Source organism: Psittacula echo (assembly GCF_963264785.1).
Source record: "Psittacula echo genome assembly, chromosome: 4".
Lineage (NCBI taxonomy): Eukaryota > Metazoa > Chordata > Aves > Psittaciformes > Psittacidae > Psittacula > Psittacula echo.
This window is the reverse complement of record NC_137738.1, coordinates 47090558-47117359: the sequence shown is the minus strand read 5'-3', so window position 1 is coordinate 47117359 and position 26802 is coordinate 47090558. Positions and strand designations below refer to the sequence as shown.

Sequence of the window (26802 nt, the reverse complement as noted above, 5' to 3'; positions counted from 1 at the left end):
AGCACTGTCAACAGGGAGATTTGGTGAAGCTAAATTATTAATTATCAATTTGTCTCTACAGAAGGCAAAACACTGCATCACCTTGAAGCAAGAGCCTGACATTTATATTGTTAGCAGGAATATATGAATTTTAAACGGGGGTACAAAAATACAACTCACCTTGAACTGGCCTGTGCCACCTTCAGTAGCTGAATAAATCGATCCACCAGAGGTAAGCATATAGGCCCAAGCAGTGACTCAAGGCTGGGCTGCATCAATTCTGTTAGTCCCTTCATAAAACTGCTATCACAGCAGTACACCTTGTTATGTGGAGTTACCATATAAGGAACAAATATGTAGTTACCAGTGCACATCTGTAAGGAAACAAAGCGCAAATATTTAAGGAAGTTATGGTTTCACAAGCCTAAGCATAAAGCAATTGCATAGAACACCTGCAGAATTTCACCTGTTAAAGTCATAGGGAGATGTGCTGCTTATTTAAGCAAGACCAAGACTCTGAGACCTATGAAGTCTAGGATTATGTGTTCAATTTTCATCTCAGAAGTGATATACAACCGAAATGTATTCTTTCAGATTTCTGAACTACTTCCTGTAAGATGAGTCTTTTCAGAAGCATCACACTGACATTAAAATAGCCATTGGCTCAACAGAAAAACAGCGCTGAGGGCACACCCTGGTCATCCCAAAGCAGCAGGTGGACTCAAATGAAGCTGACATACACTCTTTTCAAGATGACTGATGTTCAGAAGGGAACAAGCACTCTGCAATTTAGTATAGTTAGGCTCATAGATGTTGAAAACAACAACACAAGCTAGTTGCCTCACAACAGGAAAACTGTAGAGAAAACTGATCCTTATATGAACTGCAAAATGTCTCAAATAGTTTGGCATAACAAAGACAAAAAGAATTCCCTGCTAAGTAGCAAAACTTCCTGGCCAGCGGGACAACAAACCATACATATTTCAGAATAATCACTAATGGAACATCTTAGCATTGCTATACTGTATTGATTTCTATATATCAATATATGACAGATATTTTACCAATACTTCAAAATTCAGTTTATCTTCCAGGAAAGACGGAGGCGAGACGTCTGGTGCCGGTGGGACGTGTGTGAGTACAGATTTATGCACATTGAAAGCTTGCTGATTATTTGTGGTTTTGAAGTGTCTTAACTATGAGACAGCACACCATCTAAATCAGGAGTTCTGCCATTTGGCTCTCAAAGCTCAGATTCCACTATTTAAGTGGCCAGCAGCCTAGCAAGAAAAGCCTTAAGGAAAGAATCCTTGAGATCCATCATTTTGGTACCCCCTAAGTTACTTCCAAGGTTAATTGCCTTCTGGTCATATTCCTCCACTTTCCCAGAAGTCAATACAGCAATGAGGACATCACTTCAGAGGATCCCCTTTCAAGCTGAGCTCCAACCATTGACAGAGCACTCACTGAATAGTTTGCAAATGCACAATACCAGCTGTGTGCTTAACGCATGCATTTTAACACGCATTATCAGATTTTAAAAATAGGGAAGGATTGAGTTACTTTAGTCTGTACTAATGTATGTGTACAGATATGTCAGTAAACATGTTTGTGTACAGATCAGAGATTCATGAGTACATGAATTACTTTTTCTAATTATTCCTATTATGCTATGAAACTGTAAGACCTTGCTATAAAGGCTATCCCACCACCACTTCTGAGGGATATAGACACTCTGTGAAATTTAAAAGTAACAGATGCAGGCATTTACATGAGGTTCATTGAGCAAAACTAACCCAGAACTTGGTTGGAGATTGCATACATAGACTTGCACAAGGATTAATTTAGTCTTCTTCCCCCAACAACTGCAAATTATAACAGCTGAATAGCTAGGACACATTCTTCTGTGCATGAATGTAGTGACTCCAAAAGAACCTTGAACTGGAAAATGTATGACAATACTTTTAACAAGCAATTAAGGAGTGTGATGCTAGAACCCAAACTGCTCATCTTTGCAATGGAGAACTAAATGGACACTTTGGCTGAAGAAAACTGTAGCATGTAAAGCGATTACACATTTTCAAGAATGAACAGATGAACCTTTGACTCTGCTAAAATCTAATACGCCCCACAGTCAAAAGCAGAGAGGAAATTATGAATTTTCTGGGAATAGTTTCAGCAATTACAGGATGAGGGTGGGCAGTCAGTGGCACAGGAGCTACTATTAAGCATAGGCAGACTGTTCCCCAACTTTCCTTTTTTAAATAAAGAGGAAAAAGTTTGGGAAGTCAGAGCCAAGAGAAAGGATGATGTAGCTACAGATATCCTTGGGGAAGCATTTTACTTCCTAATGCTTATTCAGTGCATTAAAAATAAATTCAAGACTGCTTGCAGGAAGGCCTTCTCAGACCTCTGGCACACTGTTTCCAAGGTTCAGGTCTTAATTAAAAATCAACTCTGAAAAAGGATGTTTCCAACTTTTGAAATCCACAGAACCCAAAGTTTATCCTGGCATGATGGTCGGGCCACCTACAGAGACAGTACTGGAGTCTTCATATTTAATCCTACAAGCAGGAAAACTACTCTTCCTGCAGAGGCCAAGTGCCTGAGTCCATTACTGAGCAAGAGCTCTTATAAACTGATCCTGAGCTCACCTTCTTACAGAAGTAGGTATCTATCTCAGTGGAACAAGAGAGCCAGCAAAAATAGTTCACATGCATTTTTCCTGTTACCCGAGGGGAAAATAAAGCTAGTTATATAGCCTGCTATAGGAGACACGCAGACCTGGTAGCCTTTTGGAATCAATGGACAAGGAAGAAATTAAGTGTAAAAGCCAAGAAAAACCACTACATGGGAAGAAAAGAGAAGAAAACAAAATCAATTTACAGTCATTCAGAGGGCACCCAGGGTCCTCAGCAATTGTCTCAAGGTAGAATCTCACCTTGATCTTTGGTGGCAAATTGTGTGAGAATGCAATGGCCTTTCCCTCAGCCAGGGAATTAATTTGGTTGTTAACCAGTTATGTGGGGAGCTCTGTATCTCTGAAAAAGAAATCTCTTGGTTTTGGCTGAAATTCATCAGACAAACAAGCAGATAAAGAGGGTGAAGGATGAAAAAAAAAACCAGTACAAGCTCTTGAGTTTCGTTTCCTTAGGAAATAAGCCTAAAAAAATAAATAGAAAAACCCACGTGCAATATAGCTAAGAAATATTGACCTCAATTTCACTTTCCTAGCTAAAGAGTACATTAGATATTTAACAGCTGAACCTAACAAAGACAGACTTGTAGTAGCTTTGGTGACAAAGAAAGTAAATAATCTAAAGTTATATATTATTTACTAAAGGTGGTGGTGGAATAAAGATAACAGTGACGGCAAAACTGCTCTTGTATAATAAAGAGTATGGTCTCCCACTATGGAGAAACATATTTTGTCACCATCTCAAATTCTAACTATGAAGAGTCCAACCCTGACTGCATTTGAGCAACAACAGCGATAGAAGCCTAAGAGGACCAGGCTGTGGGGGCAGCAGCTGAGGAGCTAATCCAATATCAGACAGCTCTAAACCTTCTTCCCCAAAGCAGAGTGCATGACTTGGTTCTCTCCTCATTCCCAGGCTATGCAACCTCTGTCTCAGGCACTTTCACTTCCTTTCTCACTTTTCTTTGTCAAATATAAGCTACATTAACCTCAGTCAGTCAGAATCAGGTGATCTTCCCAACACACGCTTCCTTTCTGCTCACATATCGCTTCACATTTTGACTTAGGGCAATTATTCCACTTGGAAGCTTAAATATCTTCTATTTATCCTATCAAAATCTGACCTGTAATACTCCATCCCAACTCTGATGTCATAAACTCCGATAATCTTTCCTAATGCTATTCTAAGTTTGCTGAGTACTCAAGACAAATTGTTGGTTTCCTTTGATCCATTCCTCTGACTTGTCATACTGTGTACAATTAAAGTAACACAATCAAGCCACTGAAGAATGACCCAAGAATGGGCAATTTTTGAAGGATTAATTAAATCCAATTGCAGTATTTTCAGTTATGTCAAAGCCTTTTAAAAAACGCGCATAGCAAAAAGAGGCTTCAAAAGTGGGTGGGAATAGACACCCTCCTCCCCTCAGTCAACAACAGGTACTGGAAATTTCATTTTCCAACCCTCTTTCTTTATAAATCCCTCATTATTTAAGGTTCAAAAGCTCAAATTACATTAATGAAAGTTCCAAAGTGATTGCAGGTCACACGAGTTAAAAGCTGAAAAGTATTGCTGCAAACTTCAGGGGCTGGGACTGCCATGAGTGCAAGTACAGATAGTTACTATGGTTCAACCTGATGCACAAGAACTCGGGACATTAGATAAGGTAAACTTGGCCTGAGCAATCACATCAGCTGAACTAGTTATATCTAGGAGACATAAACATACATATCTTTGAAGGCTTTGGGCCAGCACAGTCAGTGCCTGGGAACATTAGGTCACCTTCTGAAAGACTATCTGTGTGATAGCCCATTTCATCAAATCAGTCAAACTAATCAGAAGGCAGTAGTACTGGCTGGAGCCAGCCATTTACACGTGTAAATGCTTACTGTAAAGTGACAAAATCTGTAATTCATTTTTGCAAGTGTTTATTGGTTTATACATTTTCAATGTCCCTTCCTCACAGTGGAAAATCAAACAATTCTAGAGGGTGTGTAATTTCAGTTTAAATACAGCCATAAGATTGTCTTAATAGCTCTACAGTTACAGAATTTAAGACTAATCTAGCTCCGAGCTAGACCTACTGGCCACTGGAATGTCAAGCACTTCCTTCTTGTTTGATCTCCTTTTTCAGCTTCTGAAAAGAAATTAATATGGCACCTCTTTGTATTTAAGATAATAAAAATGCATAGCATGTAGTTTTATATTAATGATCACAATGAGAACATAAACCAGCCCTTCTTTCAATATCCCCTTCTAATACATAACTGTTACTTGTCAAAAGGGCAGCCTTTTGGGACTTCAATTTGGAGATCATCTCTTCTTAGAACATCCATAACACAGAATAACAGAATGGTTTGGGCTGGAAGAGACCTTAAAGTTCATCTAGTTCCAACCCCAAATAAGGTAAACACAATAAGGTTTTATAAACACAATAAATACTATGCTCTCCCCACAAAAAAAACATGTGACATAGTACAGAAGATCTTTCTGTGAAAGTAGTCAGATTAAGAAGCTATGGTGCTATATATATGAACATTTGAGTTCTGTCCAATTAATTCTCAGGTCTTGAATTTTACTACAAAAGGAGGGAGAAAACCTGCAAAATCCCAGGAAGTCTATGGTGTGTAGTCCTCTTGATTCCCTGAGGCTCTTAACTAACACTGCTCTGTTGGAATCACTGAACAGTCAAATACCCACAAACAGAAGAAAGCTGCTTTCAAAGACAAGAAGTGTCAATGAAAAAAAATACCCCATAACAAGCCATGATGCTTTTCACAGGGATAAGAGAATCTAGCAAATCCCATCTACTTGCCTAAGCTTCAGGACAGCATCCAATGTTGGTTTTGTTTGTTGGTTTGTTGTTTGTTTTTTTTTTTAATAAATAGAATTCAGCAGAAGTAATAACAATAGCCATTATTTCTCACAGTAGGAATGATTCTTCCCATTGACTCTCCTCTAAGTAAGATCAGCTTTTTTGCATTTCTCCTACTAGTTCTTTTGAAACATATCTGCTCTTATTTCAACTCTTCTGATGAGATTTCTCTTAAAGGTAAATCTCTGACTGTACATGGTGTTACATGTAGCAGATGGCAAAATCTTAAATCAAGTTATTAAATCCATTCCCTCCACCCCCAAACACACAGTAAATCAACATGTGCTGATGTGTTAATGAATACAGTCTCAGTTTGGGTTTACTTCAAATCCCACTCACATGAAGGACAGTCTTGCTACTGATTTGGAAAGGAACATAACTAATCCTCAAATGAACTGAAGCACAGAGACTGATCTACTCTTAATACTTCCCATTTTCTTTGAGAACATATTCTTTCTTTATATGCCCAGCAATAACATCTACTGCAGCCATGCCACATCCTAAATATTTGTTAAAAATCAGCATATACTATATATGGTCCTTTCATCATATTCGCATAGAAAAAAAGTTCTAACTTCGTCCGAAGACAACATCTGCCAAATATATCAAAGAATTAAAAAAAAATATTAAAGAACAAGCAAGACATAGTGCTATATCATAAATAATGACAACTGTGGTATTTAGTGTTTACTGAAGGTTACTACATAGCATTTTTACATACTTGGATACCAAATATCAAACTGCCCCCAAATCATTTGTCAGCTGGATGACAAGTATTATAATAATTAATAATTAACCATGCCAAGTGCAAGGTCCTACATCTGGATCAGAGCAATCCCAGGCACAGCTACAGGTTGGGCAAAGAAAAGATTCAGAGCAGCCCTGCAGAGAAGGACTTGGGGGTGTTGGACAATGAGAAAATGAACATGAGCCGGCTTGAGTGTGTGCTCGCAGCCCAGAAAACCAACCGCATCCTGGGCTGCATCACGACTGTGACCAGCAGGTCGAAGGAGGTGATCCTGCTCCTCTACTCTGCTCTTGTGAGACCTCACTTGGAGTATTGTGTGCAGTTCTGGTGTCCTCAACATAAAAAGGACATGGAACTGTTGGAACGAGTCCAGAGGAGGGCCACGAGGATGATCAGGGGACTGGAGCACCTCCCGTATGAAGATAGGCTGAGAAAGTTGGGGCTGTTCAGCCTGGAGAAGAGAAGGCTGCGTGGAGACCTCATAGCAGCCTTCCAGCATCTGAAGGGGGCCTACAAGGATGCTGGGGATGGACTATTCATCAGGGACTGTAGTGACAGGACAAGGGGTAATGGGTTCAAACTTAAACAGGGGAAGTTTAGATTGGATATAAGGAAGAAATTCTTTACTGAGAGGGTGGTGAGGCACTGGAATGGGTTGTGAACGCTCCATCCTTGGCGATGTTCAAGGCCAGGTTGGATGTGGCCTTGGGTGGCATGGTTTAGTGTGGGGTGTCCCTGCCCATAGCAGGGGGGTTGGAACTAGATGATCTTAAGGTCCTTTCCAACCCTAACTCTTCTATGATTCTATAAATTCTCCCTGTTTCCACAGTGAAAGAGACTAGTAGCTAAACATACCCTATGGGATCTACAGTTTTCTAGCAGTATCTATCTGGAGGCTCCAAGCTTGCAGATGCCTCTGGCATGCCTCATCCAGGGTCACCCATTCTCCTGTTCCTGATGAAGGAGCACAACACCAAACTGTCTCCCAAGCTACACCTTAAACAGGGGGCAGTTAGAAAGGGCTGTGGAAAACCAGTAAAATTTATGATCTCTGATCCCTCCAAGTGTCAGGAAAGGAAAATACCAATAAGAGTCCCTAGCCATAAAACATTAACCCTGCTGCTTAATCGGTAATGCCTGCAAGTCAGGTGTGCAGCAGAACGCTTCCTATCACCTCCCCATCGCCCTTCTGATGGGGCCAGCAGCCACACTACCATCTCACACCCCGGGCAGCTCCCAGGGCTACCCATTACTCCAGCCTGGTGCAAGCAAGCAGCCTGAACTGAAAAGTGACCACTGTGTGCAGTCATTACTGCAACTGGTTGCAAAGCGTATGTATAATGCATGCACATTAAACTTCCTCAGATTCAGCAAGGAGGGAAATTTTTTTAAAATTGAATAAATGGCCATTTGGAACCTGACTTGCAGCTTTTCTCCAGTGTTGGTAAGATTCAAACTGGGGGAGATCAGGATGAAGTAAAACCTGTTGTGCTAAATCAAGCAAAGTACAGCCATGAACTGTAACCTTTATATCAACATTTCCTTGTGACTGAAACTCTTTACTAGTAATTTCTAGAACGCCTCTGCTGCTTGGTTGACCTCAAAAATCAGATAACAGCAAAAACTAAACAAGCTTTCAAATATCAAAGTAACTGCCTCCCATCGAAGTATCACTGCCTGTAAAAATGTACGTTTTTGGTATTACTGAAACATTTGGAAAAGGTCCAACTAAACAGCTATAAAACCACATACAACAGGAAATCAGCCTATGTTATCTTGCACTGCTCTGCCCTGACAGGCTCCAGGCAGCTTATCCTAGCTATGCAACATTGTATTGACTATTATTAGGAAGTACAAAAATCCAGTCAGAACAAAGAACAAAAACAGCTGGTAATGGATTTTTTTTTCTTCCCACTAGTTTTAGGGATACATGGTTCAGGAAAAGCAAACACAAGGCATTTCAGTTAGACAGATATAAATATAGATACACACATACACACACACACGCACTTGTTTTGCAGCCTTTTTAATCTCCTGGTGCCAGGGATACCATTGTCCTGTTATGGCTGATGTCTGTGTGATATTAAAAAAACATGTTCTAGAACAGCAGGACTAAACTCCCGGTTTATACATATGTGAATTTCATTTTTTCATATTTGCAACCTCACATAACCGTTTGTATGACTAAAGGGCGGGCATCACAGCCACATCCTCTCCAGAACAGCACCTTTGTCGCACCCATTATCCAAGCATCTTGCACTTTATGAAGAAACATCACTTTCATGAAGCAGGAATTGTATGATTATATTTGATAGTTAGACATGCACCAACATTGTGAAAAATCTATTTCCAGGTAATCTGGCTGACACCATTACAAAAAATGAGGAAAAAGGAGAACAAAAAAAAAAAAAACCCAAACAGTTGCAGAGTTGCTAAGCCAGTTTCACTGACTTCCCTGTTCTAATCCCCAGGAAAACACTTCCTCACTAAAAGATGTTATGTGGGTGTGCTTGAAAACATCTAAGGCTCTCAAGGAACACATTCTTTTTGTGGCATACACTGAAACATTTCTAGAAGTGATAAATGACAGTTTCACAGCCACCTAGACAAATTTAATGGAAAACAACAATCCTTTCTCAAACAGATGAAGGCCAAGTTATCATACCTCTCCTTGAGCTTCAGGGACTGTCATTTAAAAACAGGACAACAGACAACATCTCCTCTTTATTCTACTGTACCGGTCATCTCCTGCTGTTTTCTTGCTAACAGAGCTCTTCCCCTACTCTCTGGACACATTATATTAGTCACACATAATTTTCCCTAGATCCCGAGTCACCAGAACAAGAATACAGAATGCAATACATTCATTTACAAGAAAGGCCTTACTGTTCTCTTTCATTTTGTGTAAAGGCCTAACTGATCATTACCCCACTTTCACTAGACAAACGCAAGAGATTTTTGGCCTAGCACATCATGCACAGTGTTCTGTGTCTCTGGAAAGCACTTTCTGGTTAAGAGTTATACAGAAACTCTATATGGAATCCTTTTTTTTTTTTTTTTTTTTTTTAATAAAAAGGTAATATGTAACTTAAAATTCAGCGTTACGGCGAAAGCTTGCACTGGTTTTGAAGCCATCTTCAGAAACTCTATCAGCTACAGTAGATAAGCACATCCTTTTCAAAAAATCCTATTTCATACTGGCAGAAGTCAGTACGTAGTCCATTAATTCACTGTTAATAAAAAAGTAAACCACAAATGCTGTAGTTTTTATGGCAGTTTTAACATTGTGGAAAAAAAAACCCAAACCCTGAGCAATTTCTAAAATTAAATACTTCATACACCCCTTCAAAAGGTTTATTCAAATATATGGAATTGTACAGCATACACATAGCACCTCAGGATATCAGCACACCACTAACCACTATAAAATTATATCTTGGCATATATGGCTACCAGTAAGTCCCACAATGAAGTCAAGAACAACTCAACATGACAGACGTATACTCTGACTGTCCCTGCTGCTCCAGAAAGAGCTGCACTGAGAAAGTAATGGGTGTAAACTGGAGCATAAGAGGTTCCATGTGAACATCAGGAAAAACTTTGTGACTGTGAGAGTGACAGAGCACTGGAACAGGTTGCCCAGGGGGGTTGTGGAGTCTCCTACGTTGGAGATATTCAAGGCCCGGCTGGACAAGTTCCTGTGTGATGTACTCAAGGTTACCCTGCTCTTGCAGGGGGGTTGGACTAGATGATCTTTTGAGGTCCCTTCCAACCCTTGGGATTCTGTGATTCTGTGAAAGCAGTGTTCTCACAGTCATAGGTCTGCCTCCCTTGAACTTGGAGTGCAAAAGGAAGGGGGATTTGCAAGGTCAACCTCAAAAACCAGGGGCATGCCAAGGTGCAGAAACCTACAGTTTAATGACTGGCAGTCACAGACAGACTACTGGGATCTGCACTGCACTAGGACTAACAGGCTCCAGGACTCAACCTCTAGAAATAAATAAACACACACATTCTGTCTTTATAAATGTATGTATTTTCATAGCTGTAGCTATGGGTTTCTAAAACAAGCATCAGTTTCCAAATAACTCTCCTTTTCAATGGAGTATTTTTTAAAAACAGTGAGGAACAGTGAAGGCAACAGAAAAAAAAATAAAATCAAAATGACAGATGTAAATGTGTGTGAAAAAATATGACAGACAAGTAAAAGCAGCAAGGAAAATACCACTGACAGATGGAGGCAAGGTAAGAAGTGAGCCTGGTACCTAGCAACAAAGTGATATACACAGATCTGCTGCTAGGATTTCCAGAATTCTGCATGTAACTCTAAAATACAGTAGAGAAGTGTTAAATGATTCAAACAGAAAACAGACAGTAAAAAACATCAAATGGAACAAAAGTTTCTAGAAATCATACTTACATTATTCTTCTGGCAAATAATTTCCTAGAATGAAAAAAAAAAAAAAAAGAAGAAAAAAAGAAAGTTGATAACACCGAACAACCACGAGGAAAGATAGGTGATCAGTATGACTTGCTAATATTAACATTTACAGATACTTGACAGGAGAAGGCTGGTTGTTAGGTGCTTCCTAAGCCTGTCAAATCAATATAAATCAAGTACTGTCTCAGGAGAAACAAAATAACTATGGAACCAAGTACATACATACATTTATATATACACAGGAGCATATGTACTATGTGCATATCTACGTATCCCTCCCTGTATAAATTTTCCTAGGAGGATGCTGTCCAAAAGTTGACTATTAATACACATCTACTCATATTTGAGAAGTTAAATATAGTAAGTAACATTTTGCTGCCAGCAGAAGAAACTATGAAGAATTGTAAGAGCAGTATTTCTGTAAGGTTTTAAAATATTCCCAAACTGGTTGAAATTCATGTTCATGCTCTAATAGGTCTGATGCAAAGAATGTATCTTCACGTTTAAAGTGCAAAGTTTCAGAGAACAAGAAGTCAGACCACACATGGATGGAAAGAGCTGGATCTTTCACACTAATCTGGGTGGTACAGCCCAAGTGTGAACCACTTGCAGTCAGTGACCTTTCTTTCAGAGATATTTGCCAACTTATTCTGATCCCAGCAACTGATAACCCTGCCAGATTTATCAGACAGCTACACTACACCTCTGCCACTGGAACCACTGAGCAGCTTCACCTACACCACAGCACTAAAACCAAACACAATGTCAAACCAAGGGGCCTTGTGCTTTCCATTTGCATAAAACTGCTCTTCAGCCACTGAGGGGGCATGTTTTACATACGACTGTTGCCAGCTTTCAAGCATGGGACATAAATATCTAAGTCAATCCTCCTGTCACAGGCAGGGACATCTTTCACTAGATCAGCTTGCTCAAAGCCCTGTTCAGCCTGACCTGAATGCTCATATAGAAGAAAATTCTACCAGCAAGAGTTTACCTACATTGCTTTGTACCCCAGGTAAATCAAGTACTGCAGTTTTGTATCTCCTACATTTCCACGATCATTTTCAGTTTTTCACTTTCTATGCACACACACTCCTGCATTGCTTCTACTGTATCTGCTAGCTGTAACAAACACAGGAAAAACACTGCCTCAGAAGATGCCCTGGCATGACCGTAACTACTTTTATTAAGGCAATTATTAAATAATACAGAAAGGGTCTTGCTCTCTGATGACTTTGCTGCACACTCTCAAAAGGAGAAACATCAGCTCAGCTCAAAGCTAAAGGAAACTGAAGGGAGTCTTTCAGTGGGCATTGTGCTGGTGGCAACTGAGACATGTAGTCTCCCAGCATAGAACTGGGTTTCCACTGGTGTCTGTGGGAACCCTGCATGTGACCCATTTGCAAAGTCTAGGTCTTAAACTAGTAAAAAGTTGTCCCAAGTGCCTAAGGAAACCTGGTGCCTTACTCCAAGTGATCTTCAGTAGGAGTTGGGTATTTGGCTCCTTGCCCCACACAATGAAATTCTGCTGTGCTTATACTGTAGATCATTGTACTTTCATAATTGAACTCAATTCACAGATAGGTCTTTTGTCATTGGCAGTTTCATTTTTAGGGCTTTTATCTGTAGACTCTTTGTGTTGCAAAAAGAAAGGAAATAATTAGATTGCAGCCAGTCCAGTTGGCTGAGCAAATCTGGAGGGAAGAGCAGAGGGAAGAAACTGAGTTACTCAAGGCATGTCCCTTCTAATAGAGGGCCAAGCCGCAAATAATGGGAGAGAATCAAACCCAAACAGCCTGCACTAGCCAGAAGCATTGGAAGCAAACTCTTCATGAGAGGTGGCAGTGCCCAGATTGCAGTCTGACTCACCAAGCCACTTATTTAAAATGCTTCTTTTCAGCAATGCCTAGAATGAAAGTGTAATAGCATAAAACACCTCCTGATCAGAGCCAACGAATCTGAGGGAGGGGAAGTAATTGAGAAGCTTGCCATCCAAGTTGTCTGCCCTCCCCCATCCCCATGGAAGTTACTACATCTTGAGTAGAGTTGCAGGAGGAAGCAAGTATCAACAACTCCTTGGCTGGCAACAGTTCACAGCCTCATAGATAATCTTCAACCACCATCTTGCTTTAAACCAACCTACTACACTGTGAACTACAGCCCTGAGAATTAGGCACAAATTTTGTTTTACTAACTCTGTTATGCTGATGGTAATCTCTAGCACAGCAATCCCGCAGGTACTTGATGCAGACAGCTGTAACTAAGCAGGACATATCAGAGAGCATCTGGGGCCCTTTCAGGTTTGGCAGAAAACTGCTACTTTACACAGGAGCTAAAATTGAAGGATTAATTTGCTGCCATCCTACACACTACCATTCTCACCTCATTGAGAATTTATTGAGAACTGTAACAATCTACCCCAAACACCACTAATTCCTTTGAATGACAAAACAATGTATTTCATTTCTCATCCCAAGTTTGTCAAACTTCTGTTTCTGTAAAGAGCCATTTAACACTTAGGTATTTAACTGTCTGCAAGAAAGTAATCTAAATCTTTCTTTTGAGAAATCTAAACTAAGTTTTTCAGCATTTCACTGTGGACATGTTTTCCAGGCCTCAGAATATTTTTGCTATTCTTTTGTGAACCCCAAACGGCATCTGTATTTCCTATAGTAACAAAGAACCTATTTCAACAGCTGGACCCCACTTGTGACTTGCCTCCACACACCCCTCCATCTTTCCATTCAGAGATACCTTCAGTGACTGCAGAGACTCTGCATTTGTATCACAGTAGAGGATAATGTTGTTAGCCATGCTGAAGCTCTCCCTGACTCCCAGGTGGTAGAACAAGGAAGGCTGACGGAAGGCATCACTCATCTCTACAACAGCAATATCTGCGGAAAGAAATGAAAGATACATTTTCAGTGCCACACACTTCTGACAGTCAGATACTTCTTGACCATGTCTCTTCACACAATTTGCTTTGGTAAGAAGACCCAACTTTAAATAGGAAATAAGAGATCTAGAGGGATTTCCCCACTTCAACTGTTACGACTGAATTTTGAATAGTCAGCAGGATGTGGTTTAATTTTTCCCTCTTTTCTTTCTTCCTTCCTCCCTCCCCCTTTCTTTTATTTAAATGAGACCTTCATTTCTTCAGGTATAAAGGTGTAAAGCATCACTAATCAAGAAAAGGCAAAATGTTCATTTGGTGCCTTGAACAACAAAATCTATTCGGTTAACCTGCACATGATGACGGACGAACTTGGGGTGAGGTGGGAGAAGAGAAAAAAAAAAAAAGAAAGAAGAAAAAAATTACATTTCATGTGGATCTTTTTCACCTTCTGTGCAAGTTGTACTAAAAAAAAAAAAAATCATGCAGTATATGTACATCACTGGAGAACATGCTGTATAGATTCTGCATTAGAAAGTTGGAAGAAAACATCTGTGAATTGGAAGAAAGGCAAAGGTAAGGTTCCAATATAAATTACCATACAGATCTATTTTGATTCATATATAAAGACTAAAGAGAGAGAGAGAGAGAGAAAAGGACAAGATACAGCAAAAGAAAAGGAAAGAGGGAGCGAATATGTAAAGTCATACATAAGAACTTTGTTGTGGAGAGAGCTGTGTTCATAATAACTTTTATCAGCATGAATAAAATTCAACACATGCACAAATGTTTATAGAACAAGGAATTTCTCTTAAAACATGTGTTTCACTTGTCCTGGTTCACACCAATGTAAAACAAGAGGCAATTACAACAGCAGAAATAGTTAAGGCTTCTATTGTAACAAGCAGTGTATTTCCACTGCGAAAGTCTTGTGGGAACAAAACAACTGACTCATCTCCACCTCTCCTGCAAACATCCTTCTGACTTTTCACCTAATTCAGGGGTTTTTTCATTTCTCCCAGAAAAAAAAAAAAAAAAAAATCAGAGAAATATACTTCTGTTGAGAGTAGAACAAAAAAAGCAGCCTGGTTTCCAGCATCTCTCCCTATTTTCCCCTTCCTGCAGATGCTTTTATGACAGAAAAAGGAGATAGCAAGACAAGCTCTTCAGGCAAAAAATATATGTGCTCTCAAGTTTCTCTACTCTAATTGATCTAATAAGAGATTCTACCTCTATCCACAACTCTTCACCTTGCTCATCAAAACTGTAATGATGATATTCAACAAAAGATAAGCTTTGTGACCATGCTCCCAACTGGAAAGGCAGAAAGGGTGTCTCTTCAACTTGTTGAAATGTAACATCTTTGTGACACCTATTCTTCAGTAATATCTTACTGTAACTGGCCTACAGGCCTAGAAATTATTAAAAAGCTGAAGACAGGGATAGACACACACAGGGGGCTGAACAGGCAAAATCTGCTCTTCAAGAAACAAGATTAAAAGAGAGGAGAGTAATATGGTATAAAAAAAAGGGAATTTTCCTTCTCCCTGAAAAAACTAATAATAAAGGCATATTTTCTAACATTTCACAATTTGTGTTCTAAGAACCTCCCCCTGTCCAATTTCACACAAATATTTGCAGTGCGGACTCCACCAAATACCTTTATTGATGTAAAAATTGCTGTGAATTGCTAAGACCATACATGTGCTGAGTTAATTTCAGGAAACTGAGATAGCACAAAAGCCAAACAAGAACGACAATATTGCTACCATGTTTTGCTTGGGTGAGATTAGGTCTTATATGTTTATTTTCTTTAGGAAGTTGCCATAATATAAGCTCTATTTTTAGCTACTCGTACTCATGTAAAAGTCTAATCTTGAGCAATTGTAATGCTATGGTACATTTCTGTTACACTGAGCAGGAGGAAAAATTGTGCAACATGCCATGACTTAATTCTCAAATCTTGTAAGCTAACATGCTCTCAGTTGCAAAACAGATTAAAAGATAAATATTACTTTAAAAGGAAAAATAAAGTGATAGAGCCTGATCAAATTCAGAATATAGACAAAACTGGAAAAATCCTATGTTAAAATGGCAAGTTTCCAGGATCATGAAGGAAAGAATAGCTAAGAAAAACATTACGTGTGTGCATCTATATATGTGTGTGTGTGTGTGTGTGCATACATACATTCAACACAATCTGACTCCATGCCACACTAAGAAATGTTCTTGGGTCCTGTCCTATCCCCATCATAGGAATAAAAAAAACCAAAAAAAAAAAACCAAAAAACCAAACCAAAACCCCACAAACAAAAGCCTTGAGTTAGTTAAACAGAGGAGAAAAGGACCACAAGGAAAGATTTGCATGAAAAATTACTCTAAGATCCAGGTACAAACTCTGTTGCGATACTTGTATTTCTTACGTAACTATAGAGAATCTCTTTTTCTTTACATGTTAAGACTTCTGTGAAATCCAGGTCTTCTGGATAATCACATTTAATAAAGCAGTATCTTCACCACAATAGGTCCAATTTCTATGAAGTCTTCATTCTCACTCTAGCAACTACATATTTCAAGATGAAGTTGTCACTCATGACAAAGGTCAGATTTCTAAAGTCCAGGTTAGCCCTCTGGGCTGGTATATCAGTTTTCAAAGGGAGCAATCCAAACCTTACCTGCAATTCCAACAAGCCACAAAAAGGATGCACACTTTTGGGGCCAGGTCTCTATTCAATAAAAAGCCCTATATCTTAAATCCATTTCTAGCATTTCTGAAAGACCCATTTCTGACTACCTTCTTTCACAAGATCAGGAGAGAAAGTCCTCTTACCAAAGGAGGGATCAGCGTATGGAGCACTGGCCAGAAGTCAAATACAAAGCAGCAAATGGAAGCTCATTTAAAAAAAAACAATAAAAAAATAAAAAAGAAAGGAAAAGGGTAGTAGTAATGATTCCTATAAAGCACCTGAAACATAATATCAAGTGCACTATAAACAGCTAAATATTCAGTTACATAAAGTATTGTTAGAAGTTTAGCAAAGCTGAGCAAGACTGATGGCTTTCAAGAAAAATCTAAGTCAAATAAGCATACATCAAAATTCTCACTAGTTTGGAAGAGCCAGGATTTAGCTAAGTCCAAAAGAATTGTTTGGTCATCAATAAACAAACTATCAGAATCCCATTTATCTGGCTTCCACTCTCATTTCCCCCAGATTAAATTACTCTAACAGCATGGTGCAATGAAAAATATGCTTTCCATTCACTGCAAAATACAATTTCACAAATGCCAAAATGTATTTCAATAAAAATGGAAGAATTATTTCTGCAGTTATAGAATAAAACCCACTTATGAAAGTATTTGCAGTTCCAGTTTCAAGGAAAGTAATAATTGATCAAGCACAGGAACCAGAGTAGAGCTCTCTCAGCACCAAAGTCTTCAGGATAAAGCACTCTGAAGTCCAGGGATTGACAATTCACTCCAAATGCTCTTGCACATCTTTATGTTGTAGCAAGAAAAGTCTGCTCAGGCTCTGGGAGACTAACAAGCAGGATGGGTATGGAACCACCCTGCAAAACAGTGAACAAGAGACAGGGAAGCAGCAGAACTGCTATTCTTGCAGCCCCACGGGTTGCAAGAAAGAATAAGGTGCATCCCTTTGGCCTTAGGCACAAAATGAAATTTCACTTTACTTTGTAAAAGTGAACCTTGTTACAGATCACTGATAGTATTTAAAGAAAACAGGGACAGTATGGTCTTTATTTTTGCAGGTCATCTTTGCACATTATTGTTAAAAAGCCTTATGATAAATCTTACAGCAAATTATTGTGTTTTGCTATTTTATGAACAAAAAAGTAAGTCTAGTCATAACCTTCTCTCCCATCTCCTTAAACAACTGGCATGCCTACATGGATGTGACTGAAGCGTATCATAAGCATAAAACCAGAGCGTAGCTCTGGCCTAGGTAGCAGAAGCAGCGTAAATGCACCAGCAAGCAGTTCAGTAAGCTCTTAATGTCCATTTCCTAAACCACCCGAGCTCTACCCACCTGCTGACAGCAGCCAAGCCACCTGTAACGAAGCTGCCTACCTACACATTAGCTGGTTAACCACACACAGAGCTGCAGACACAGCAACACACTATATTATTGGGCTAACTAACATCTATACCAACACTATCTGGAAGCACACCACCACACATGCAAGACAACAGAATTGTCTGTTAGACTGGGAATTGGTTTTTTAACCTTGGGAAACCATGTTCACATGATGTAACTGGAGGCAGTCACCTTGACCCTTCTTGCCTGAGAGCATGGGAAAAGGACCCATCTCTGAAGCTTGGCATGTATGGCAGCTGTGTTACTGACAATTCTTACCTGCAGTATATATCCACTTATCTCTTTCAAAGTTATCTGTGCAAAGACTGAGAACTTCACATATAAAATCTCTACTAATTAACCTTTCTTAAGAAACAGTAAAAACTCAAGACTATACATGATAACATGGTCAAGAAGAGTAAATGTTCATTAATGGGTATAAAGCCCTTTGCTCTTGGCTATTAGCAATACCTTTAGTCACCAAGAAAGCAATAAATGAAATGCAGTGGTCAAAGTTCATCTCCTACTCATTGTTTAAAATGTAACAGGGCAGAGAAGAATATTTTAAAAAATGCTCTGAGATACCATATTCATCCACAATACTTTTTGATACTACCTGCTTACTACAGTGCTGCCAGGAAAAATAATGAATACAAACAGAGCAGCTATAGAAACAATGACTGTTTATGTTTGCTATTATCTTCTGATTAATTGGCATTAAACACATGGTCATTCCCCTATATGCATTTTCCCACAGTTCACAAGGGCAAAAGGAAAGCTGAAAACTGTGACTTCTGAGACAGACCAGTATTTCAGGTTCTTTTCCACTTGGGAGTTAAAAGGCACTCTTCTGAGGGAGATATAGGAAGAAAAGTGCTTGCAACAAAATTTCTTTCAGTGCAACTCTGAACAGTAAGTGTTTTCCATGCCATGTAACAGCTCTGCATTCAGCATTAGAACAATGGTTTTGACAAGTCATGGTGACATTTACTATAGGGCTAGCTTTCAGAAATGAGCAAACAACATCCTTAGCAACTTCTTCATGATTCTCTATATGCTTGGCATGGATATCTTCCTCTTCCTGCTTTGGAAATCCCAGCACCACGTCAGTACAGCTCGGTATTTCTGGTTCAACCATGCAAACCACAATGTCACTGACTTGTCAGCGCCACTGGAATCAGATATTTCCTGTCAAGACAGTCCTGTGCATCTTCAAGACCGGAAACAATTGATGGGAGCCACTAGGGTCAGAACACCTACACACAGCGGAATGGCTGACCTCCCAGGAAAGCCATCCAGCTAAGCCAGTCTGTTGGGAGAGGCTAGCCAGAAAAAGAACTTTAAAAAAGTGCCTGAGGCTTGGATACAGGGAAGGAAAAGCTGCTAATGACTGTTCAGGCAAGTTAATTATGCCATATACTAGAGGAAAAGCACGGTGTTTGTAGAAACTCCAACCAATGTGCAAAGAATAGTCAAAGGCACTAAGACAAGAGATATGCGCTAGTTCTTACCCAGTGTAAAGCGCTACGGTTCAGGATCCTTATAGTAATCCCGGCTGAAGCAGTCTCATTTTTATGAAATGGAACAAGAAATCCAGCATCACTGAAGTACAAACCAGAAGCAGTCCTGCAGTCTACTCAGAGGGGAATTTATGAGCACACCCCAGCACATGCAACACAAGCCCAGCAGTCTGGTAAGTCTCCCTTTCTGGATGCTGTGTAGCACAAAGTAGGAAGAGAAATAATTAAGAGCACCTAATACTTACCCAAAAATCAACATGCTAGCTTTAAATACAACAGTACCATATTGCCCTCAAGCTGGTACTACACTCACTGCTTCCTGAATAGCTAAACTGAGCTGAACTGCTCTTGAATTTCAAAGTGAACTTCTGCACCTAGATTCATAAGCAACAGGTATGATAACACTTCTGATAAACTCTTCAAACAGCTACCTGTTACTGTTAAAGGTGGTCCTGATCCTCCCCCGCATGCTTGTATCTTATCTAGCATGGTTCACACCCAATGAGACAACTGAAGAAGTCTATCTGTAGGCTTGGAGGGGTGGGGTGAGTCTTCAGGATCAGCTGCCTCCCGGATCAGTTAGAACATCTCGCTTTCCACCCACATGATCATTAGGTCCTATACAAAGAAGGCACCAGACCCCACAATATCTGCAGAGATGCAATTGAATACCTTCCTACTTCTGCTCAAGTCACCTGTTGTTCCGGTGAGTAAAGAAATTTTATCCCCCATAGGCACGGATGCAACATCCACTTGTTCAGGAACTCCAGATGTATCACCACCATAGAAGGAAGAGTTCTTTGAAGCACAATACAAAATACAACCCTCATTACAGATACAAATTAAGCATATATACCTATACTGAGACTTTGTACATGACTTAATTTAGATCTCTAGGAATCTGCTTAATAAAAATAAATTGGCTAATAATTTAAAAAGCAACCTTTCCTCTTTTTAAAACATTGACAGTTGCTGATTTCTGCTGATAGATAAGGTAAGAAAGAACTAGTTAAGCTGAAGGATGACACTGTGGCATAGGAGCAAATGCAAGCTGCCCCTATATAAATTTAAATCAGAAATCACAAGAAAGTCCATAACCCACAAGTCACGATGTTCTGGAGCACCACCCCAAACTTTTAACTGATCAGTGGCATTTGCTCTGCTGTTACACAGGAGCATTGCAAAACTTGCACTCTCTCCCACCATACATTGAGCTGCTGCTTAGAAAAACCTGTGTAAATCAGTTTCTGCCAACTTTTGTGGCTAATTGGCTCAGATCATTCCCATAAAAGTAAGCGCAAGACTTCACCAAGCAGAACTACCCAGGCAAGGAGGAGAGGAAAAAAAAATAAACACAATTACTTGGGTTTTTTATACAACAGTATTCTAGACTGAGAGCCTCTAAGTAAAACCCTGGCCTTGTTGATTGCACTATACTTCAAGGCTGTGAAGGGAAAAGACCCTCTTGCTGCTGTAATCCAAGGCCGATGGGAATAAAGAGGGTACTTACCTGAAATAAAGCAGCATAAACTGGCAACTAACTGGTAACAAGAAGGAAGTTCATACAGGTGTTAGAAAAGGAATGAGAAGAAGGGAAAAATGTAGATGACAGACAGAGGGAAGCATGTAGGAACTAACACAGCAAACTACATGGTGAAATTTAAATGACTATCAATAATCTGAAGACAACTGTAACAATATACAAAGGATTTCTGCTGAAGGAAATAAAAATAAAAAATAAAAAAAAAGCAAGCTTGAGATTCAAAAAATACACTCTCTCTTGGCCCAAGATAAAGGACTATGGTGTTATCACATGATTCCAATCCCCAAAAATTGAAAGAAACCCACTCTCAGCTTGATGCATGTGGGAGGAACTCAGAATTAGGCAAGAACAAAAGATGACAAGCAAACGAAGAACCAGTTATTTAAAAATAACCTCAATATGTTCAGGCTCACTGCATCTGTATCAATCCCAATGAAAGAGGCTCCCTGGTGCCAAGAACACCAAACACTAAATATCATCTGAACTCTAAACTTTGTATCAGAAAAAAACCTCAGTGCTCAGAGAGGTAACTAATGAGGCTGAAGCCTTGAGCATATTACAGGGCTAGTAAGTATTAGGACCTGTACCAAATATTAATGTGTTTTTAAACAATCCACAAACACAGCAGCAGAGAGAGTCAAGGAAACAAGGCAAACTGTAGCAACTCATTACTTCTACATTTAAAAGTTTTGTCCAGAGGATCTACACGACTGCTTCCCTCCCACTCCCCAAGGAAGACCAAAGCACTCCTCTGGCCTGGACAAGGACTTAAGTAGGCAAAAAAACCCTCAAACAAATGAGAGATGTGATGGTATCTGTGTGATTATTTTGGTTTATGTTTTCAAGTTATGTGCCTTTAAGACATGAGATGAAGGAGTGATTATTGATTCTCTGGAGAAGTTACTGAGACTACTCAAGAAGAAAGTACTTGTGGGACCACAGGTGTGCCAACAGACAAGCTCAGAGAAGAAAGAAGAGTCCTATGAAAAGCAAACAGCCAGGTCTCAGAAGTGATGGAAACATTTCCTAGAATCTAAAGGAACTGCAGAGAGTTTCCGACAGCTCCAAAAGGCATAGAGTTCATTAAAACCAAGGCAGGAAACAACAATCCATCTCACGGACAAGATGGGCAAGAGGAAAAGTGACCAAAAGTTTATTCCATTCTGTTTATTTCTGCCTTAGTGACCTGAAGTTTTCTCCACCCAAGACGTATTCTGATTTTTATTCTAATGAAATCTGACTATCTTCATTTATAACATGTTTATACATTTGGCTTGTTCAAGCAGCTCACTCTGACAAGAATGTCTAATTAGATCCACTTCTAAGTTTCAAAAACCAAGTAGCTAGAGGGATCAGATCAAAGCTCTGTTTAGCTCAGTATCTCCTCTCTGTCAGAAGCCAGCTATCAATGTTGCAGAGATCGTGAGAATAGGCTAAATAAAGACTGACCTTTCGCAGTCAGCAATAGCGACATTTTCAGAAAACTCTTGAACTACCTAACAACTGATTTAGAGCTTATATTGGGCGAATGATTAGAGCTGCTTTTCCTCATGTATGTTACCTTGCACACACTATCGCTGAACTTCAGCTGTTCTTTACCTGCCTATTTGCCTGGTATCAAAAGACCACCTGCAATTCTCTACAGCCTATTTTTTACAGTTCTGACTGGCCTACACATCACAAACATTGCCATCATGCTGTTCATTGCTCATAGAGCAATCCTTTCACCAGCACATTCTCTACTGGCAGCTTTGCTTCACTGCAAAACTGATCTTCTGTTCCATTCCTTTAAGAACCCATTCATCTGAAGGGAGCAAACATGTCATATCCAGTCATTTTGTCTATTAAAGATCCTTTGGTAACTTTTCCTGCTAAAAACTTTTTGACATCCCAATACACTTTCTTGAATGGATCACCCTTAAGTATAGGCTCACAAAAAAATGTGATTTTCTTCCACAATAAAAGCCATAACAACTCTTCCCTACTGCCAGACTTTATCCATGTGTCTAAAAATGTATTATTTACATTTTCAGTCTAGTTTTCCTACTGGTATTTCCTCTACTGCCAACAACAACTAAAATCTGAAGTCACAAACCATAATTAACAGCTCAGCTTGTTTCAGTCAGAGCTCCTTGAGAACTCTTGAGTCATCATCCCATAGTTCCTATAAGTTGTTACACTTCATTTTATCAGCTTATTTTAAAACCTTTTTTCTTGTCAATTTAAATCTGAGGTAGGTCCTCAGCCTTATCCCTTTCTTAAATTTATAACAGGAAAACTGCATCTTTCTCAAGTCCTCCTTTTCCATATTGATTGCATAGGATCCTCACGTTGCTCCCTGCTGGCGGAGCATTTGAGAATACTTTTTTTGGTACTCTGTCTTCAGCAAGTATTGCTCAAACACTTTTGGAAACTGTCTTAAAAAGGCTTACATTTATTTTGCCATATTTGCTGTGGGATTTTTTTGTTGTTGTTGTTCTTTGGGGTTTGTTTTGTTTTGTTTTTTTAAACTTGCTTCCTCTTCTGGACAAAATTTCTCCTTTCAAAGGGCATCATCCCATTCCTGCATTCTCTTGGCAATGCCACCTTCTGTGGGTTACTTTAAAATTTCTTCTTGCAAGTAGCATGCATTTTTTGGAAGCAATTTTCCTTAAGATATCTTCACATTGTCTGAACGCTTTTCCTCTTTTTAGTTACTCCTTTCAATTTTGTGTTAAGAAGCTTGCTCATTTTTACACAGGTTTTAGTAGAAATGTGGTCTGCACCAAGCCAAACTAGAAGTCTAAGGCAGACTGAAGCAGAGAGTGTAAACTCTTCTGAAGAAGACCACAAACATGCTCATTAAGCTCTTGAAAAAAACTCAAGAAATGATTCTAATCTGAAGATGTACAACTACTTCATACATTATTCTGAAGTCATGTGAGTTAAAATTTCTCAATCCAATTATACCAAAAATGGTTTAAACATAGAAGACTCATGAGCAGTGACCACAGACTCAAAAATACATAGTATTTCAAGAACGTGATGAACAGCAGTTGTGCAAAATGGGGATCTTCCCAGGCTTCTGAATATTTGGAAGCAGAAGTATTCTAAGAGATGCAAGCAAACACATTTGTTAAATGTCCTCACTTAGTCAAGAAAAATATTTCTGTCCTAAGAAAATAGCTCTAATAAATAATACAGTATTTGAGAATTTTACCTCCAAAGTCTCAACACAATCAAAAGTATAAAATACTTCTATCATTCCTGCTTCTCACAACACCCTCCACTAAAATCTCTACATTGTAGCATTTTCCCTGCTATGTCCAATGTTTTCCCAGTAACAGAAAGACATTGAGAAAACTAAATGCCTAGGAGTCTCAGGTGCCATGTTTTATGACAGAAAACATCACTATCTCTTAAAAAGCACACATTTTTATTCATTAGACTTGATCCAGAAAGGAGTACATTCTTAGTAGCCCTGCTGCAAACTAATCATAACAATTCATATTCTGTTAATAAACTGGTATGAGAAGTATCATCTAAAGTCCCTGATCATAACTATTAAGCTGGCAATATGCTGTGTTGCTTAAACTTAAGGCTTGATCCAGGACTCGAGAATTTAAATTACTCACTCACTCCTACTTTTTGCAGTTTGCTCTTGCACATTTAAAGATAAACCAGGGCATTAAGTCAGATCAAGAAGTACATCTATTCCAGTATCATCTCTACCAATGCCAACAGCAGTTATTATGGAAAAGAAAAGAAACAGAGCAACTGCAGAGCTACCTTGTAATCCTCAAAGCTTCTGGATATTCAACATCCTAAAGAGTTTCTAAGTCATTTCATGTGTCCACCACACATAATAGCTCTCAGCAAACCCATCCCTCCTGAATTTTAGTCCTTTTGAAGACTATTTAAATATGCCCTTGTATGGAAAAGTGCTTCCTTTAGCTTCTTCTGAAGTTGCTTGCAGATAAGAGCTAAAGGCAGATATTAAAAATGAGTAATTGTTTCTTAATCATTCTTTCTTTCCCATTCCTGATTTTAAATTATGTCACTTCTCCTATTGTTTTCTTTCTGAAGAGACTGTATCTATTCAGTCTCCATCTGCATGGAAACAACTCTATGAATTCTTCTGATAATACTTTTTTTTCCCCTTGTCTGTATCTTCTACCAAGTTACAAATTCAGTGTTTGAAATAAGTAGAGATGCATGCAATTAGAAAGCTATGACACATCACAGATTTATACTCCAAGTGACTTTTCTAGTTTTCCTCTGCTTCTTTCTTAGCAGTTCCTGATATTTTTACTTACTTATTTACTCCCATGGGATTTTCACAAATTTATTAGTACAGCTCTAAAATTTGTTATCATCCTAACAGATTAGAAAATAAGCATGCACAGCAGCGTGTAGTCCTTTCATTTGTCTGTCCATTCATTTGCTTTTAAAATTGGTCTAGTGACCACACTTACGAATATCTCTCAAAGTAAACCATATAAACACTAGTTTAACAATTCCTTCATTGCCCACAGGTTTTCAGGTAGAAAAGCATGTTCTTCCCTTACAGGCACTACAGTAAATTCCCCATCTCTAGAACATCACTTTATTCTGATTTATTGTCTACGTACAGTGTCCTAAATACATTGTTTAAATTCAAAAGATAATTTCTAATTTTTCCTACTCATCTGCACCTTACAAAGCATTTTTATGTCCCATTTCAAAGAAACCTTTAAAAACAGAAAGATATATCAGTCTCCTCTCCCATTGCCCACATACTTTATCCATTTCCAGCTTTCCCTTTTAATAGAAAAAAAAAAAAAAAAAAGAGGAGAAACCACCCCTTTCTTTCAGCAACAAAAGCAAGATACAGAATTACAGTTAAGTTGCTTTCTCCACTTAATACTAGTCCTAAGGTTTCCCAAGTCAAACATGATATAAAAGCAGGTAGGAATAATATTCCCAGGGTTTGGTAGGACCTTACTGATCCATAGGTCATAAACAGAAGTTTTGCATGCAGCCTTCCTTGCAATTTAGCAGGGAAAAATCTGAATCCTGTACACCAGCTGCAGCATTCAGCCACACATATCAGTTTACTTCAGTCACAGGGAACGTGCAGAGAAAACTCCTCAGACCTGATTAAACTTAATCTGAAAGGTCCCCTGGGCTGCGTAACACTGCATAAAAGTATCTACTTCACAAAAAATAAGATCCCAGGCTTGAAGATGTGAGACTATAGATCGGAGTATCCAGAAATTTAACTCAAACAATCTTCCATCAGAACCTGACATACATGGCTAATGTGGCACATGGCACTATTAGTTACTTCTATCACAACAACTCATAAAAGATACAGCCAGAATCAGTGTCCCACTTTGCAAAGTGCTCCACAGTGAGGACTTCAGTAACCTTGCCAAGTGACACAAAAGCCTTGAATCCTTTAAAAAATTTAAAAGGCCTTGTTAGAAGCTAACAATGACAAGTTTATCTCCAGCAGAAAGAAGCAACGTTGCAGCCTTATATACAATTGCAGACATACAAGTTTGATTACAAAGCAAATACTATTGCTAGCTATAAGACAGTCTGGGCTGGCTGTCCTTTTGTAAACCTCATCTCTCACTGGTTCCTAAGGACAATAATCACAAGAGTTTTCAATAAAATAAAATGTAGCCCTCCTCTAGGAAAAAAATGGAAAACCTGAAATTTTGAGAATGTTAGGCTTAAAAAGTTTAAATTAACTTAGAAGAGTTACTTGAAGCTGAAGTATACTATTTTTTCCTGCAAATTGTGATTCTGATCCAGCTTCTTAATGTCGGAATATAGTGCACAATCACTGGATGTTTGGAACTGGTGGCATGACAGCTTTATTAGAACCAGAACGTCTTTAAGTTCAGACAGACAGGGATTCATCCAGGCTGCTTTATTGAGCTTAAGTTCATCTCCCTTTTACATAAAGTCTGAAATTAACTTCAGAATTTGAGATAGGATTTAGCCAGCTGGAGCACAGATCCACAGACCTCTCATGTTCCAA

At 39.0% G+C, this 26802-nt stretch overlaps 1 protein-coding gene across 1 annotated transcript in view; it reads right to left on the bottom strand.

The window, feature by feature from the left end:
- Window positions 1-26802, bottom strand: part of MAP3K5 (mitogen-activated protein kinase kinase kinase 5) — a gene marked incomplete at its 5' end in the record, with an annotated part of 100496 nt that overhangs the window by 58017 nt on the left and 15677 nt on the right. The window contains 3 exons of the mRNA XM_080615535.1: window positions 160-353; window positions 10722-10745; window positions 13497-13636. Coding sequence (XP_080471661.1) covers window positions 160-353; window positions 10722-10745; window positions 13497-13636 — 358 coding nt within the window. The remainder of the gene's footprint in view (window positions 1-159; window positions 354-10721; window positions 10746-13496; window positions 13637-26802) is intronic.